Source organism: Trichoderma harzianum (genome assembly GCF_003025095.1).
Source record: "Trichoderma harzianum CBS 226.95 unplaced genomic scaffold M431scaffold_2, whole genome shotgun sequence".
Taxonomy (NCBI): Eukaryota; Fungi; Ascomycota; class Sordariomycetes; order Hypocreales; family Hypocreaceae; genus Trichoderma; species Trichoderma harzianum.
The window spans coordinates 264,453-280,987 of record NW_020209250.1 but is presented as its reverse complement, the minus strand read 5'-3'; the positions used below and the strand labels follow the sequence as shown (position 1 = coordinate 280,987).

The 16,535-nt window shown below is 50.5% G+C and overlaps 4 protein-coding genes across 4 annotated transcripts in view; 3 read left to right on the top strand and 1 right to left on the bottom strand.

Moving 5' to 3' along the window:
- Positions 1 to 923: 923 nt before the first annotated feature.
- M431DRAFT_280387 (hypothetical protein) lies at positions 924 to 1,372 on the bottom strand. Its single transcript, XM_024914010.1, has one exon. The coding sequence runs from the start codon at positions 1,256 to 1,258 to the stop codon at positions 1,037 to 1,039; it is 222 nt and encodes a 73-aa protein (XP_024778233.1). The 5' UTR covers positions 1,259 to 1,372; the 3' UTR covers positions 924 to 1,036.
- A 3,338-nt stretch (positions 1,373 to 4,710) lies between these two features.
- M431DRAFT_76716 (hypothetical protein) lies at positions 4,711 to 11,786 on the top strand (the record flags this gene model as incomplete). The annotated part of the gene is made up of 4 exons (XM_024922493.1): positions 4,711 to 4,905; positions 4,972 to 5,237; positions 5,315 to 10,185; positions 10,249 to 11,786. The coding sequence occupies 4 exons, from the start codon at positions 4,711 to 4,713 to the stop codon at positions 11,784 to 11,786; spliced, it is 6,870 nt and encodes a 2,289-aa protein (XP_024778232.1).
- Positions 11,787 to 12,410: 624 nt separating this feature from the next.
- M431DRAFT_280352 (hypothetical protein) lies at positions 12,411 to 13,810 on the top strand. The gene is made up of 2 exons (XM_024914009.1): positions 12,411 to 13,747; positions 13,808 to 13,810. The coding sequence occupies exon 1, from the start codon at positions 12,557 to 12,559 to the stop codon at positions 13,610 to 13,612; it is 1,056 nt and encodes a 351-aa protein (XP_024778231.1). The 5' UTR covers positions 12,411 to 12,556; the 3' UTR covers positions 13,613 to 13,747; positions 13,808 to 13,810.
- A 1,861-nt stretch (positions 13,811 to 15,671) lies between these two features.
- Positions 15,672 to 16,535, top strand: part of M431DRAFT_52570 (hypothetical protein) — a gene marked incomplete at both ends in the record, with an annotated part of 1,270 nt that continues 406 nt past the window's right edge. Inside the window, one exon of the mRNA XM_024920631.1 lies at positions 15,672 to 15,881. Within this exon, the coding sequence (XP_024778230.1) occupies positions 15,672 to 15,881 (210 nt within the window). The remainder of the gene's footprint in view (positions 15,882 to 16,535) is intronic.

Genomic DNA, 16,535 nt, shown 5'->3' with positions numbered 1-16,535 from the left:
TGATTTGATTACGGGCATGTTTTTTCTTCATGCTACAACGCACGGTTGGTTTCATTGCCTTTGCCTCCCGCTTTATTCGATTTTCTTTTTTATCTTTTATTTTTTTACTTATTATACCTCGACCCTTTACCCCGGATCTTGATGCAGGGGGAGGTTCTTGTTCTTGGTACTACACTACACGCACACATGGAAGTTATGAAGAGATGGTACGGGCTGAGCTCGACAAAGACTAAACATAAATTTCTATAGATTGCTTTTCATTTGTCTTTTTTTCCACCTTTTTTTTATTTGCGAGGAGGGATGTTATTGGAAGGGGGGGTTGAATATGAGGGATGATGAGAGGAGGGACAGACAGTGAGGTCAGTGTGGAGGGAGAGAGGATAGCTAGAATTAGGAACTAGATATCAGAGATACGTAGCCTAGAAAAAAAAAATTGATACGTTGTTTTACCTCCTTGTTTTTATCTGGTTGAATGTGCAAAGAGCAAAGAGTAAAAAGTGAGAGCATAGAGAGAGATGGAGAGATGGTTATGTCACCGGCTCGGAGTTTGGATAAGCAGAATGAGATGGGATCGGATTGCCGAAAGAGGCTCGGCCCGGGATGGGGCATGACAGAGCCCGAGAGTTCGGATTCCGTCTTGAGTCTGAGGAAGAAAGTGCGGAATTTACGAGGACGGAATAGGTAGGTAGGAGCTAGAAAGGGAGAGCGGCAGTGCTTATGTATGCATGTAGCTGGAGATGGTAGAAGTAGAAGAGGTTGAAAGGGATATTGTAGTATAGAGGGAATATGAGATCTCGATCTGGTTGTCATGTATCATGTATCATGTTGGGAGCAAAGGGGGAGCACAGCACAGTGCAGTACAGTAGGAATAGACCATACATGAAGTTCCTGGGCTAGGTGCATGTCTGTACGTAAACCTCTACCTACCTTATCCACCGCTCATAGCCGAAAAGAACCTTGGAGAAAAGAATAAGACGGAGTATAGTAGACACGAAATGTTCACCCCCCTCAGTCTTGTTTAGGCAAAGCCTCAAGGTTACTTTTCTCCGGACCTGAGATAGGCAAAAACAAACAATGAAGTTTGGTAATACGGGCTAGCGGTTTTATTAGGCATAGCACTAATGGAGTATGTATGAGTGCTGTAGAAAAAAAAATAGCGACGACGATAGAGGGACAAAGAGGGAATGCTGGAAAAAGAAGGGAAAAAAGAAGCGGGAGCAACGGAGGCCGCAAGTCCGGAGGGAGGATGATGGGCCATTCCGGTGAATTGTGTGGGACGTGATTGGCTGGAATGGAGGGGGCGTGTGTGTGTGTGGTGTCCCCGTTTTTGGAGTTTGTGTGAATTGTTGGGGGGCGTGTGGTGAGCTTTTTTGGTTTTTCTTGGGTTTTTCTTGGGTTTTTCTTGGGATTTTGTTTTCGGGTTCGGGTGTTTTTTTTTCTTGTTTCTTGTTTGTCGGCGGTTGAATGTTTTGTTTTACGGGTATTTTATGAGGATGAGGTGAGAGTGTTGGTGGTGTGATGAGTTAATATATACGCTGTATTTACTTTTGGCAGAATATGGAATATTGTCTGGATATTTATTGCTTTCAAGGAGCATTTGTTAAAATGCAACGAATAATACACAGGGAGTGAAAAAGGTACAAAAGTCGTCGGTTGAGGGTTGAGGTGAGACGGTTTGGCGCAGCCGTTCCCCCGAGCGGTACGGAGCATTTTCGGACGAGAGAAAAAAAAAATGGAAGAGAGATGGAGATCCATCTCATCTGGGCTAAGGTAGGTAAAAGTGGTTGGGTGGACACTCAACAATTGAAGGGGACCCAGAAAAAAAAAAAGAATGATGGGGAGAAGCTTGGGGAGTGTGTACATGGACGTAGTATGACGGATGGGTGGTTTGCTGAAGTAACTTGCTGCTAGGTTGGTTTTTTGTTGGCTTGTTTTGAGATTTTTTGTTTTTGGTGATGGGTGAGCGGAAGATTGGACTGTACGTTATCTTGTTTGTTGCGATGTTATGGACTATGGGATTTAGTTACACTAGATGGATTGATGGGGATGCGGGATGGAAGATGGGATGGGCTGCCCTGCTTGCTGTACGCGTAAAATCGAATTGGAACTGACTCTATCCGGCATAATATTTCGTGGTTTGCTGTACTGTATTACAGTGTACCTATCTCGATGATGGAGTATTGCCGCAAGCATCAAGGTCCTTGGTAATGGTTTATCCACGCTGCTTATTCGCCGATGGCCGTTTTTGGGCACGAGTGCGTCCTTGGTTTAGCAGCGGGAGGCTAAGACCGAATCTCGGGTTTTGGGCGGTGGGGCTGCAGATTTGAATGCTTAATCTTGTTGCAGCGAGGATGGGGCTTCTATGTATCTTCTTCTTGTTTCTCTCTACGGAGTATCTGATGCTTGTTTGTTTAGCCATGTCTTGGGTTTGAAGGGGGGCTGGGCTGGGCTTATCGTCGTCATGGAGTGAGTTCCTTGCCCTTGCTTGCTTGCCGTTCCGATGATAATCTTGCGGTCCGCGGGGGCCGAGGGAGATGAAAGATGAGAGATGAGAGAGCTTAACTTGTAATGTATGTTCAAGGTTGCCTTTGCGGGATGGGTACGGAGTAAGCAAGCAAGCAAGGTGAAATGAGCTCGGCCGGCACGGGGTCCGTTGCTTGCGATGAGCGACGCTTTTTGATTGTAGAAGGTGATGCTAGTAAGGATGCGATGCTTGGGTAGGTACAGTAGGTTTTCGTTTCTAGTCGGTTGTGGTAACACGGGCTGCATTCAGATGCATCCGATACAAACCTTGCTAGGTAACATCATGGATGTAAGAAACGGCATGTAGGTAAGCTGTAAAGTGACAGTCGAGTGCAGCTGCATTTGATTACACGGATGTACAATATGTAGGTACAATGATGATGATGATGATGATGACCGACTGGTATACAGCAGAACAGACGGAGTAATAATCACAGCCAATAATCACAGCCGGCAAGCCTCGACTATCATCAAGTTCCATCCCGTTCCTTCGCACTCCTCCCAGATCCTAGATCCGACCCTAGATCCCTCTCATCATCCTTCCCACCCTCGGCGCGTTACGCAGCGCCGTCATCCTCCCAATGCACTGTAAGCCAGGGTTGCAACGCCGGTCATCATGGGAACAAGAAGTTGTAAGATGTGCAGTCTGCGCTTCCGTCCGTCAGCCTGCTGCCCCCGTCACGTCTATCCGGTTCGGGCAATGCCAAATGGGCTTCTCTTTAATAGCTCGTGTCCACGTCCGGCCCTGGGGACTCCGTCGTCCGTCCGTAGACTGACTAGCTGCTGCAGCTGAGAAATTGAAGGCAACGAAAAAGGACGTCGATTCGATTCGGTGGGTTCCAATGTGCGAGATACAACCTAGATCGGTCGGTGCCTTACTGTGCAAGTAATAACCGTACCTAGATTCAATGGTGGCTACCTCTACCTCTATTCTACGATACATGACCTACGCCGTACATGCGTGGTGTTGCTTGCTTGCTGATAACGCACACATTGCATATACGGAAACGAGCACTGTGCTGGTTAGACTTGATCGATCGATTGCCGGCAGATAGATACGGGGTCTTAGATCGCCAGTGGTTGCATTGGTAGGCAAGGTGTTTGATATCACCCCCAACCCTTTTCTGTACTGTGTGAGTTTGAGTTGATGGTGGCATCAAATGAGCCATCCATTCCCTTGCTCTCTGTCTCCCCCACCCTCAGCAACTGTACAACATCAAGACCCGAGTCTTTTTCTCTGGGTTAATCCTTTTTGTGAATCAATATTCTTTCTTCATCTCTCTCATCTACCCTCTCATCTCCCCTCTCTTCCCTCTGTGAATCCCCTCTACATACAACCTACACAAATCGGGCCCAAAGAGACGGAAACGAATGGTGCCCAAGCCCAATCTTTTGTACCCACCCTCACTAAACTCAATGGCAAAAGACATTCACCCACTGACCCCAACAGATCTAGGGCCGCTTCTCCCCCCCTGTGCCAAGTGCAAGCCACCTGGAGCCAGTCGCCAGCCGCCCAGAAGCTGCTCCGTAATTGCAACTAAAGACGCCCCGAAAGCTTCTCGCACACCCCCGGCCGCAGGGGGTCCGGCTCCAAGTCCCCTCCAAGCCAAGTTGAACCCTCCCTTGCCCCTCGTCGATCGTCTAGTCTAGCACTGTCCTGTTACATTACGTTACGAGAGTTGTCTAGGTTGTCTCTTTGAGCTCTGGGCGGCTTTTCTTTTTATTCTCGGGCCTCCCGCACGACCCAATGCCGCTGGATCTCTTGTAATCCTTTCTTCCTGTTTCCTCCTTCTCGAAAGCGGGTTGCAAATCGTTGTCTTGCGACCATCTTTTGCTCTTCCTCTTCCTCTCTGCCCTGATTCATTCAGCCTCATTCCCTGGCGGGCCAACAAGCTGGGAAACGCATTCACATTCCTACATTCCAACTCTCTGTCCATCCACCTATAATCCAATCAGCCCGTCCATATACCCGCGGTCTGGCTATTTTTCTTAATTTCGCCTTGTTAATACATACTCGGTTCATGTCGACTTGATCGTTTTTCTGTGGGCAGAATCCACGTCAGACTACCGACCGCCTCTGGATCTGATCTGACTTTCCCCTCCCCCTCACTCTAAATTCTCTACTCCAAAAAGCCACAACTTTCTTCTTCTCCCCACCACAATCACATCTCCAGCCGTACAGCAGCCATGGCGGAATCAAATGGCGCCCCGAACGGCAACGGCAGGACGGTGCCTGTCACCCATACCAATGGCAGCGTCACCTACGCCGAGAAGCACAAGATCGCGGACCACTTCATTGGAGGCAACCGGCTGGCGAATGCCCCCGCCAGCAAGGTCAAGGACTTTGTGGCCGAGCATGACGGCCACACTGTCATTACAAACGTGAGTTGAAGTTCTCTCCCTCAACTCAACTGGCCGACGGCGCGCTGACTTGTCAATTCCCAACAGGTTCTGATTGCCAACAACGGTATCGCCGCCGTCAAGGAGATTCGATCAGTCCGGAAATGGGCCTACGAGACGTTTGGCGACGAGAGGGCCATCCACTTCACCGTCATGGCCACGCCCGAGGATTTACAGGCCAACGCCGACTACATTCGAATGGCTGACCACTACGTCGAAGTTCCCGGCGGCACAAATAACCACAACTATGCCAACGTCGAGCTGATTGTCGACATTGCCGAGCGCATGGACGTCCATGCCGTCTGGGCTGGCTGGTGAGTTGCCGATTTTTCTGCTTCTTTTTGCCATTGGCGAGAACTCAATTGACTGACTTGATTTCGTTTCTTTTTAGGGGTCACGCCTCCGAAAACCCAAAACTCCCAGAGTCCCTCGCCGCATCACCCAAGAAGATTGTCTTCATTGGTCCTCCCGGATCCGCCATGCGATCACTCGGTGACAAGATTTCCTCCACAATCGTCGCTCAGCACGCCAAGGTGCCCTGCATTCCTTGGTCTGGAACTGGCGTCGACAAGGTCGAGATTGACGACAAGGGCATTGTCACAGTCGCCGATGACATCTACTCCAAGGGCTGCGTTACCTCATGGCAAGAGGGTCTGGTCAAGGCCAAGGAGATTGGCTTCCCCGTCATGGTCAAGGCCTCCGAGGGTGGTGGTGGCAAGGGTATCCGAAAGGTCACCAACGAGGAGGAGTTTGAGGCTCTGTACAAGGCTGCTGCCAGCGAGATTCCCGGCTCCCCCATCTTCATCATGAAGCTGGCTGGAAATGCCAGACATCTCGAGGTCCAGCTGCTTGCAGATCAGTACGGCAACAACATTTCCCTGTTTGGCCGTGATTGTTCCGTCCAGCGTCGTCACCAGAAGATTATCGAGGAGGCTCCCGTCACCATTGCCAAGGCCGACACCTTCAAGGCCATGGAGGAGGCCGCAGTCCGACTGGGTCAGCTTGTCGGCTACGTCTCTGCCGGTACCGTCGAGTACCTGTACTCACACGCGGACGACAAGTTCTACTTCCTCGAGCTGAACCCCCGTCTCCAGGTCGAGCATCCTACCACCGAAATGGTCAGCGGTGTCAACCTGCCCGCCGCACAGCTCCAGATCGCCATGGGTATCCCCCTGCACAGAATCCGCGACATCAGACTGCTGTACGGTGTCGATCCCCGAACCTCCAGCGCCATTGACTTCGACTTCAAGCTCGAGGGTGCTTCTGGATCTCAACGACGACCCCAGCCCAAGGGCCACTGCACGGCCTGCCGTATCACCTCTGAGGACCCCGGTGAGGGCTTCAAGCCTTCCAATGGTGTCATGCACGAGCTCAACTTCCGAAGTAGCTCAAACGCCTGGGGTTACTTCTCCGTCGGTACCCAGGGTGGAATTCACAGTTTCTCCGACAGTCAGTTCGGTCACATTTTCGCCTATGGCGAGAACCGACAGGCCTCGCGGAAGCACATGGTCATTGCTCTCAAGGAGCTGAGCATTCGTGGTGACTTCAGAACCACCGTCGAGTATCTCATCAAGCTGCTCGAGACCGAGGCCTTTGAGGAGAACACAATCTCCACCGGTTGGCTGGACGAGCTCATCTCCAAGCGTCTTACCGCTGAGCGACCCGACACTATGCTGGCCGTCGTGTGCGGTGCCATCACCAAGGCCCACATTACGAGCGAGGCTCTGCTGGCTGACTACCGTGCTGGCCTGGAGAAGGGTCAGGTGCCTTCCAAGGAGATTCTCAAGACCGTCTTCACCATCGACTTCATCTACGAGGGCTTCCGATACAAGTTCACCGCCACCCGTGCCAGTCTCGACACCTACCACCTCTTCATCAACGGCTCCAAGTGCTCTGTCGGCGTCCGTGCCCTCAGCGACGGTGGTCTCCTCATTCTCCTCGACGGCCACAGCCACAACGTCTACTGGAAGGAGGAGGTTGGCGCCACTCGTCTCTCCGTCGACAGCAAGACCTGTCTGCTGGAGCAGGAGAACGATCCTACCCAGCTGCGAACCCCCAGCCCCGGTAAGCTCGTCAAGTATTCCGTCGAGAACGGTGCCCACATCAAGGCCGGCCAGACCTTTGCCGAAGTCGAGGTCATGAAGATGTACATGCCTCTCGTTGCCCAGGAGGACGGTATTGTGCAGCTCATCAAGCAGCCCGGAGCCACCCTCGAGGCCGGAGACATTCTCGGTATCCTCGCTCTGGACGACCCCAGCCGAGTCAAGCAGGCCCAGGCCTTTGTCGGCCAGCTTCCTGCCTATGGCGACCCAGTTGTTGTCGGTACCAAGCCTGCTCAGCGCTTCGTTCTCTACCACAACGTGCTGACCAACATCCTCAACGGTTTCGACAACTCCGTCATCATGGCCGATACCCTCAAGAAGCTCATCGAGGTGCTGCGCGATCCTGAACTGCCTTTCAGCGAATGGAATGCCCAATTTGCTGCCCTGCATGCCCGCATGCCCCAGAAGCTCGACAGCCAGTTCACCCAGATTGTCGATCGTGCCAGAGGCCGCTCTGGGGAGTTCCCCGCCAAGGCCCTTAGCAAGGCTTTCAGCAAGTTCCTCGAGGATAATGTTGAGGCAGGCGATGCTAGCCTACTCAGGGCAACTCTTGCACCTCTTACCCAGGTGCTTGATGATTACGCCGAGGGCCAGAAGGTTCGGGAACTCAGCGTCATCAACGGGCTTCTCGAGACCTACTGGGAGGTTGAGAAGCTGTTCCAGAGCCGTGCTCAGGAAGATGCCGTCATCCTGAAGCTCCGAGACCAGAACAAGGACAGCCTGGCCAAGGTTGTGCAGATTGTTCTCTCGCACAGCCGCATGAGCTCCAAGAACTCTCTCGTCATTGCCATTCTCGACGAGTACCGCCCCAACAAGCCCAACGTTGGAAACATCAGCAAGTTTCTGCGCGAGTCGCTTCGCAAGCTGACTGAGCTGTCCTCCCGAGCCACCTCCAAGGTCTCGCTCAAGGCCCGTGAGATTATGATTCAGTGCTCCCTGCCTTCTCTTGAGGAGCGTACCTCTCAGATGGAGCACATCCTGCGATCATCCGTCGTCGAATCTCGCTATGGTGAGAGCGGTTGGGACCACCGTGAGCCCAGCTTCGATGTGATCAAGGAGGTCGTCGATTCCAAGTACACCGTCTTCGACGTCTTGACATCCTTCTTCGCTCACGACGATCCTTGGGTCTCATTGGCATCCCTCGAAGTCTACGTCCGCCGTGCTTACCGTGCGTACATCCTTCAGCAGATTGAGTACCACAACGACGAGGCCGAGAACCCTCTCTTCGTCTCTTGGGACTTCCAACTGCGAAAGCTTGGACAAACCGAGTTTGGTGTCCCTGTTCAATCTGCTGCTCCCTCCATGCCTGGCACTCCTAGCGAAGTTGAGCCTAAATTCAACCGCATCAACTCCATCAGCGACATGTCCTATCTCACCAGCAAGTGGGACAGTGGCCCGTCTCGCAAGGGTGTCATTGTTCCTGTCAAGTACATTGACGATGCTGAGGAGCTGCTCCAGAAGGCTTTGGAGACACTGACCTTCTACAACCAGCAGAAGCGACAGAGCAGCACATCAAGTCTTCTTGCTGACCTGAGCGGAAAGCGAAAGCCTTTTGCGGCTCTCAAGAAGGAGTTCCAGAGCCGCAACAACGGTGATGAGCTATCTGCTGTCATCAACGTGGCTGTTCGCGACGCCGAGAGCAAGGATGATGCCGAGACCCTCGCTCGCATCTTGCCCATCGTCCAGGGCCTCAAGAGTGAGCTCTTGATCCGCGGTGTCCGCCGTCTCACCTTCATCTGCGGTCGCAGCGACTGCTCTTACCCTGGCTACTACACCTTCCGAGGCCCCGACTACGAGGAAGACGACAGCATCCGTCACAGTGAGCCCGCCTTGTCCTTCCAGCTTGAGCTTGCCCGTCTCGCCAACTTCCGCATCAAGCCCATGTTCACCGAGAACAAGAACATTCACGTGTACGAGGCTGTTGGAAAGACTGTCGACTCTGATAAGCGCTACTTCACCCGTGCTGTGATTCGACCTGGCCGTCTTCGTGACGAGATCCCTACTGCCGAGTACCTCATCTCAGAGGCCGACCGTGTCATCAACGACATTTTCGATGCCCTTGAGATTATTGGCAACAACAACTCCGATCTCAACCACATCTTCATGAACTTCACCCCCGTCTTCCCGCTCGACCCGGCTACCGTCGAACAGTCCCTCCAGGGCTTCTTGGATCGTTTCGGTGCTCGTGCCTGGAGACTGCGTGTCGCCCAGGTCGAAATTCGCATTGTTTGCACCGACCCCAAGTCGGGTATCCCTTACCCTCTTCGCGTCACCATCACCAACACATCCGGTTATGTCGTTGACGTCGACCTGTACGCTGAGCGCAAGTCTGACAAGGGCGACTGGGTCTTCCACAGCATTGGCGGAACCAAGGACAAGGGCCCTATGCACTTGCTCTCCGTCTCTACGCCTTATGCCACCAAGAACTGGCTCCAGCCCAAGCGATACAAGGCTCACTTGATGGGCACCCAGTACGTGTACGACTTCCCCGAGTTGTTCCGCCAGGCCATCCAGAACAGCTGGGTCAAGGCTGTTAAGAAGCAGCCTGCTCTGGCCGCTCAGCAGCCCAAGGTCGGTGACTGTATTACATTCACGGAACTTGTGGTTGACGACAAGGACAACCTCGACGAGGTCAACCGTGAACCTGGCACCAACACTTGCGGTATGGTTGGATGGATCATCAAGGCTAGAACTCCCGAGTACCCCACCGGCCGTCGCTTCATTGTTGTCGCCAACGACATCACCTACAAGATTGGTTCGTTTGGCCCCAAAGAAGATGACTTCTTCCACAAGTGCACGCAGCTGGCTCGCAAGCTCGGAATTCCTCGCATCTACCTGTCTGCCAACTCGGGTGCTCGCCTGGGTCTCGCAGACGAGCTGATGCCTCACTTCAAGGTCGCATGGAACGATGCCACCAAGCACGAGGGAGGATTCCGCTACCTGTACTTGGATGAGAAGATTAAGCAGCTCTACAAGGACGAGGTTATCACTGAGGAAGTGGTCGAGAATGGTGAGAAGCGACACAAGATTGTCACCATCATTGGAAGGGAGGATGGTCTTGGTGTTGAGTGCTTGAGGGGATCCGGTCTTATTGCCGGTGCCACCAGCCAGGCTTACAACGACATCTTTACCATTACCTTGGTCACCTGCCGCTCAGTCGGTAAGTATTTTTGCAATCTGTTTCTATCCTTGGATGTATTTGACTAATGTTTCTTGTTCCCAGGTATCGGTGCTTACCTTGTCCGTCTTGGCCAGCGTGCTGTCCAGATTGAGGGCCAGCCCATCATCCTTACTGGTGCTCCCGCTCTGAACAACCTGCTTGGTCGTGAGGTTTACTCATCCAACCTTCAGCTTGGTGGCACTCAGATCATGTACCGCAACGGTGTCTCACACATGACTGCCAACGATGACTTTGAGGGTGTCTCCAAGATTGTTGAGTGGATGGCATTTGTGCCTGAGAAGCGTGGCGGTCCTGTTCCCGTCATCCCAAGCATTGACGGCTGGGATCGTGACATTTCTTACCACCCTCCCCAGAAGCAGCCTTATGATGTTCGGTGGATGATTGGCGGTAAGCAGGAAGACGACGGTTCTTTCCAGAGCGGTCTGTTCGACAAGGACTCCTTCGTTGAGGCCCTTGGCGGCTGGGCCCGAACCGTCGTGGTTGGTCGCGCTCGTCTTGGCGGTATTCCCATGGGTGTTATCGCTGTTGAGACTCGCAGCGTTGAGAACATTACGCCTGCTGATCCCGCCAACCCCGACTCTATCGAGCAGATCACCAACGAAGCTGGTGGTGTCTGGTACCCCAACTCTGCCTTCAAGACTGCCCAGGCCATCAACGACTTCAACAACGGTGAACAGCTTCCTCTCATGATCCTGGCCAACTGGCGTGGTTTCTCCGGTGGTCAGCGAGACATGTACAACGAGGTGCTCAAGTATGGTTCATTCATTGTTGATGCCCTGGTCAAGTACGAGCAGCCCATCTTTGTGTACATTCCTCCCTTTGGTGAGCTCCGTGGTGGTTCATGGGTCGTTGTTGACCCTACTATCAATCCTACTGCTATGGAGATGTACGCTGATAACGAGGCTCGCGGTGGTGTCCTTGAGCCCGATGGTATGATTGGTATCAAGTACCGCAAGGACAAGCAGCTGGAGACCATGGCTCGTCTGGATCCTACCTACGCCGAGCTCAAGAAGAAGCTGGAGGACAAGGCTCTCCCCAGCGATGAGGCCGAGAAGATTAAGCTGCAGCTTACCATTCGCGAGAAGCAGCTGCTGCCCATCTACTCACAAATTGCTGTGCAGTTCGCTGATCTGCACGACCGTGCCGGCCGCATGAAGGCCAAGGGTGTCGTCCGTGACTCTCTGGACTGGAGCAATGCCCGCCGATACTTCTACTGGCGTCTGCGCAGACGTCTTAACGAGGAGTACATCCTCAAGCGCATGAACACCAGCTTCCTGCCCACTCCTCAGCTGAACACTGCCAAGGCCAACGAAGCTCGCTCCAAGGGCCTGGGCCTGCTCGAGAGCTGGTCTGGCATTGTCGGCTGGGACCGCAAGGACCAGGAGGTTGCCGAGTGGTACGAGAAGGAGACCCAGTCCATTGGCCAGAAGGTCGAGGCCCTCAAGGCCGACAAGCTTGCAGCTGAGCTGTCTGAGGTTGTGCGCAGCAATGAGAAGGCTGGCTGGAAGGGTGTTCGCGAGGTTCTGCGGGTTATGCCTGTGGAGGAGCGGGAGGCTATCCTCAAGTACTTGAAGGAGTAAAATGTTTAATGATATAAAATAATTGGGATGGGTAGAGTTGGGCATAGTGTTTTAGAAGCGGGTGTATGGGTTATGTTTTGATGTTTTACGATAGATACAATTTATGAGTTTTCAAGTTCAACAAACTATGTCTCTTGTGTGAAGTTTTGGCCACAAACGCGTATTTCTTCTCTGACAGATGTATAAATGGGAAGACTGAAGTAAATAAAGAGAGTGGTTCATAGATCATTATCGCCGTGTCCCTGAAATCTTCTTGACCACCTGCATCATCTACACAACTCAATAGTTAACCGTTGTTACAATCTGCATGTTTGCTCCACGCTTGTATATCCAATAGATGTGGTGTGACGATAAAAACGTTTAGCCTTTTTTGTGTGCATTGTATACTTAATACGAGTACTGAAGTTGATTGGTTGGTAGACAAAAACGGCCGAACTACAAATTGTCAAATCATATTTATATCCTCACCAATCCCATATGGTTATCACTTTAAGGGCAGGGTATCCAATTGGTTGATAATAAGCCAATTATACCTGCAGCATGAAGTGGTTGCCTTGCCATTCTACTGGCCGCGGCTCATTATTTGATGCAGAGCGGTGGCCGATTTCACCCTGCGCCTTTCCCCTCTTCTCATCGAAGGGTATATTTCTTACCTGTTTAGCAAATTGCAATCGAAATCTTTCGTTTTCTTTCTCAACTGAGGGAAAATTTCCTTTCGCTCTCACGCAAATAAATATTAATACCCTGGCAGCGTTCACTGCGGCTTGAAAATGGCACCAGAGAAGAGGTCTCATGACGACTATAGTGTCGGATGGATATGCGCTTTACCAAAGGAACAGACGGCCGCGACGGCCATGCTAGACGAGAGACATCCAGATCTATCAAAGCCTATGAATGACACAAACACCTACACGCTCGGCTCAATCGGGTCGCACAATGTTGTTATAGCTTGCTTGCCTAAAGGGCAATATGGTAACAATTCTGCGGCGAATGTCGCGACACTCATGATTAGAGCATTTCCTTCTATCAAGGTCGGTCTTTTGGTTGGCATTGGTGGGGGTGTACCGATGAAAGTGAGGCTTGGCGATGTTGTCGTCAGTACCCCAAGCGGCCAATATCCCGGAGTCGTCCAGTGGGATCTTGGTAAAGCGACAGAGGGTGGTAAATTTGAGAGGACTGGGGCTTTGAGTAATCCACCAAGTTCTCTTTTAACCGCCTTGGGCAGGCTAGAGACGGAATATGAGCTGAAAGGATCGAAAATCCCCAGCTTCCTAGAAGAGCTCAAGGCGAGGTATCCAAGGTTGGCAAAGAAATACCTGAAATCTGCTTCACTTCAAGATCTGCGTTTTAGAGCAGATTACGCCCACATTCATGAGCCGTTTATGAACACGCAAGGTGCTACTGATGGCATTGTCGAGTCGTCGCTGAATGAAGATGACGGAGTAGATGACGAATGCGAAGAGTCATGCGCGTTTTGTGATAAAAGCAAGACCGTGAAGAGAAAGGCCCGATCGATGAGAGTTCATCATGGACTCATCGCGTCTGGAAATAAAGTAGTTAAGGATGCTTTACTTCGAGATGAGGTGAATAGATCGCTTGGAGGAGACGTGCTTTGTTTTGAGATGGAGGCAGCTGGATTGATGAACAATTTCCCTTGCTTAGTGATTCGGGGCATCTGCGACTATTGCGATTCACATAAGAACAAAGCCTGGCAAGAACATGCTGCGGCGGTGGCAGCGGCATTTGCTAAAGAGGTGCTCGGTTGTATTCAACATACCGATGTCAAGAATGAACAACTCATCAGCGACGCGATGAACGAGGGTTAGTGCTTTCTTTTCACTGCTTGCTTAAACTTATATATCTGAGTTTCTAAACAATACCCGAATCAGTGAAGCAAGACATTCGGCTTGTACATGAGGTAGCCATAAAAACGAAAAATCATTTGGATACTCTTCTTGATGGTATGGTTGAACTACTCCCCCATACCTTTCAGATGAATGCTTATGCTAAGAGGTGCGAAGATAATGCACTCAAGAAGCAAACAGAAACTCTCGCTTGGCTAAGCCCTCTGGAATTTCCTCCACTGCAGCATGAATATCTTAGGAAATGCGCACCTGATACTGGCCATGAGTTTGTAAAGTCAGACGAGGTTCAAAGTTGGATGTCAACATGCAATCAAACCTTGTTTTGTCAAGGCGTTCCGGGAGCGGGAAAGACCTTCCAAATGGCAATCCTAGTCAACAACCTGATGGAAAAATTTCGAAGTGATGACACAGTTGGTGTCGCCTACTTATACTACAACTTCAAGAAGCAGCAAACCCAGAAAGCAGAGCATATGCTCGCAAATATTATTAAACAACTCGCCCAGATTTCAAGACCTTTTCCCGAATCAGTGCACCAACTGCGCGAACGACATAGCCCCACGAGAACTCGCCCATTCCTCGGAGAACTTTCCGACACCCTCACAGTGGTTATCCAATCTTTTTCACGGGTATTTATTCTCATTGATGCTCTCGATGAAGGGGATGACTGTGAACGTACGAACTTTTTGGGCCAGATGTTTGCCGTGCAAGAAAAGTCTGGGTTTAACCTATTCGCAACATCTCGAACTGTCAACACTATTACGGCTACGTTTGAAGGATCTCTGTCTAGGAATATTTCACCATCTCGTCATGATATTTTCCAATTCCTCGAGACACGCATGTCGGAGCTACCATTATTCGTAGCAGGCGATATAATTCTTCAAGATGAGATCAAGGCGTCTGTTGAATCAGCTATCGGAGGAATGTAAGTGTTGTACACTGGTGAAGCGATGAACAACTTTGCGTGCTAATATTTACACCTAGGTTCCTTCTTGCCCAACTGTACATCAATTCTCTGATGGGCAAAAGATCCCCGGCAGCACTCCAAGTAGCGCTCAAAGACATACGCCGGGCTTCATCATCATCGGATAAATCAAGAGTATTAGAAGAGGCGTATGATAAGTCCATGGAGCGAATACAGCAGCTGAAAGGAGATTTGCCCTGTGACGGATTACTGATACTTTCTTGGATTGTCAAAGCGAAAAGACAGATGAAATTAGCAGAGTTACAAGAGGCTCTTGCTGTTGAATTGGGTTCATCTGAACTAAATAGCGACAACATCCCAACTGTTGAGCATATAACAGAGGCTTGCGCTTCCTTGGTAGTGATCGAGGGAGATACCCTTGAGCTCGTACACTACACAGCTCAGGAATACTTCGAGCACCCAAACAACAAGTGGATGCAAAAAGCCCATGAAAACATAATGCAAATATGCATGGCGTATCTCTCTTTGTCAATTTTCGGAGATAAACCATGTCTATCACAGAAGAGCCTGAATAAGCGAATCGAAAACAATCCTATGTACAACTACACAGCTACGTACTGGGCGTATCATACAAACGAAGCTTTAAACCAAGATTTGGAAGTTTCAAGGGCAATTGAATTTCTTGAAAATGGCCAGATTCGAGGATCATGGTATCAAGACCTACTATATAGCCACTTCCGTTTCGAGCCTGATTTTATTCCGGCTCAGTTAACTGCGCTACACGTCGCAGCTTTCTTCGGCCTACATGACGATGTCGTCTCAAGGCTAATCGAGGAAGGGCACAGTCCGAACGCTAAAGATTCGCTATCACGAATGCCGATATGGTGGGCTGCATGGAATGGACATGATAGAGTCATACAGCTTTTAATTGAAGTAACTACAGACCTGGAAACGAAAGATGTGGAGTATGGCTCGACGCCGCTACACATAGCTGCTCTGCTAGGTTATGAGAAGATCGCCGAATTACTCCTCAAAAAATATTCGATAAACTCTACATCTCTGAAAGGCTGGACACCATTGAGCCTGGCCCTCCACCACGGACATAAAATCCTTGCTGAGCTGTTCGTTGAAAAGGGAGCAAATATCGAAGCTACAGGCAGCTCTCATCAAACACCACTAGCTATAGCTGCAATGGAGGGGCATTTAGACGCAGTTAAATGGCTGATTGAGAAAGGGGCCAATATTGAAGCACGGGACTGTAACAAACAGACCCCGTTAATATTGGCTACAATAGGAAAGCACGACAATGTTATGCGGTATCTCATTGAGAAAGGCGCCAACAGAAAAGCTATGGATAACAACAACGAGACGTCATTTACCACATCCCTTCAAAGAACCCAAAAGAGTGTTACGAAACTCTCTATCGGAAAAGGGGTGAGCCTAAATAAGGCCATGTCAAATAAATATACACCGTTAACTTCGGCCATCAACGACGCAGATTATGACATGGTTAAATTGTTAATCAAGAGAGGTGCCAACTTGGACGGTCTCGATAAACATGGCAAGACTCCATTACTCACAGCCATCGACAGAGGAAATAAAGATATGATTGAATTCCTGATTGAGAAAGGGGCTGGCTTGGAGGTTAAAGGTTGCTCAAGTGGTGATACACCGCTGATATTTGCCACGAAGCAAAACTGCTTGAATTTCGCCAAACTGCTTATTGAGAAAGGGGCCAATTTGGAGGCGCAAGATGATGAACTTGCGGCGACTGCAGTGAGCCATGCCGCTGAACACGGGTTTACAGAAATTATCCAACTGCTTCTCGACAATAATACCAATATCGAGACAAAAGATAATGACGGTGATACGCCATTATGTGTTGCTGCTTATTATGGGCAAACTGCAGCAATCCAACTACTTCTCGAAAATAATGCCAACATCGAGACAAAAGGTAATAAC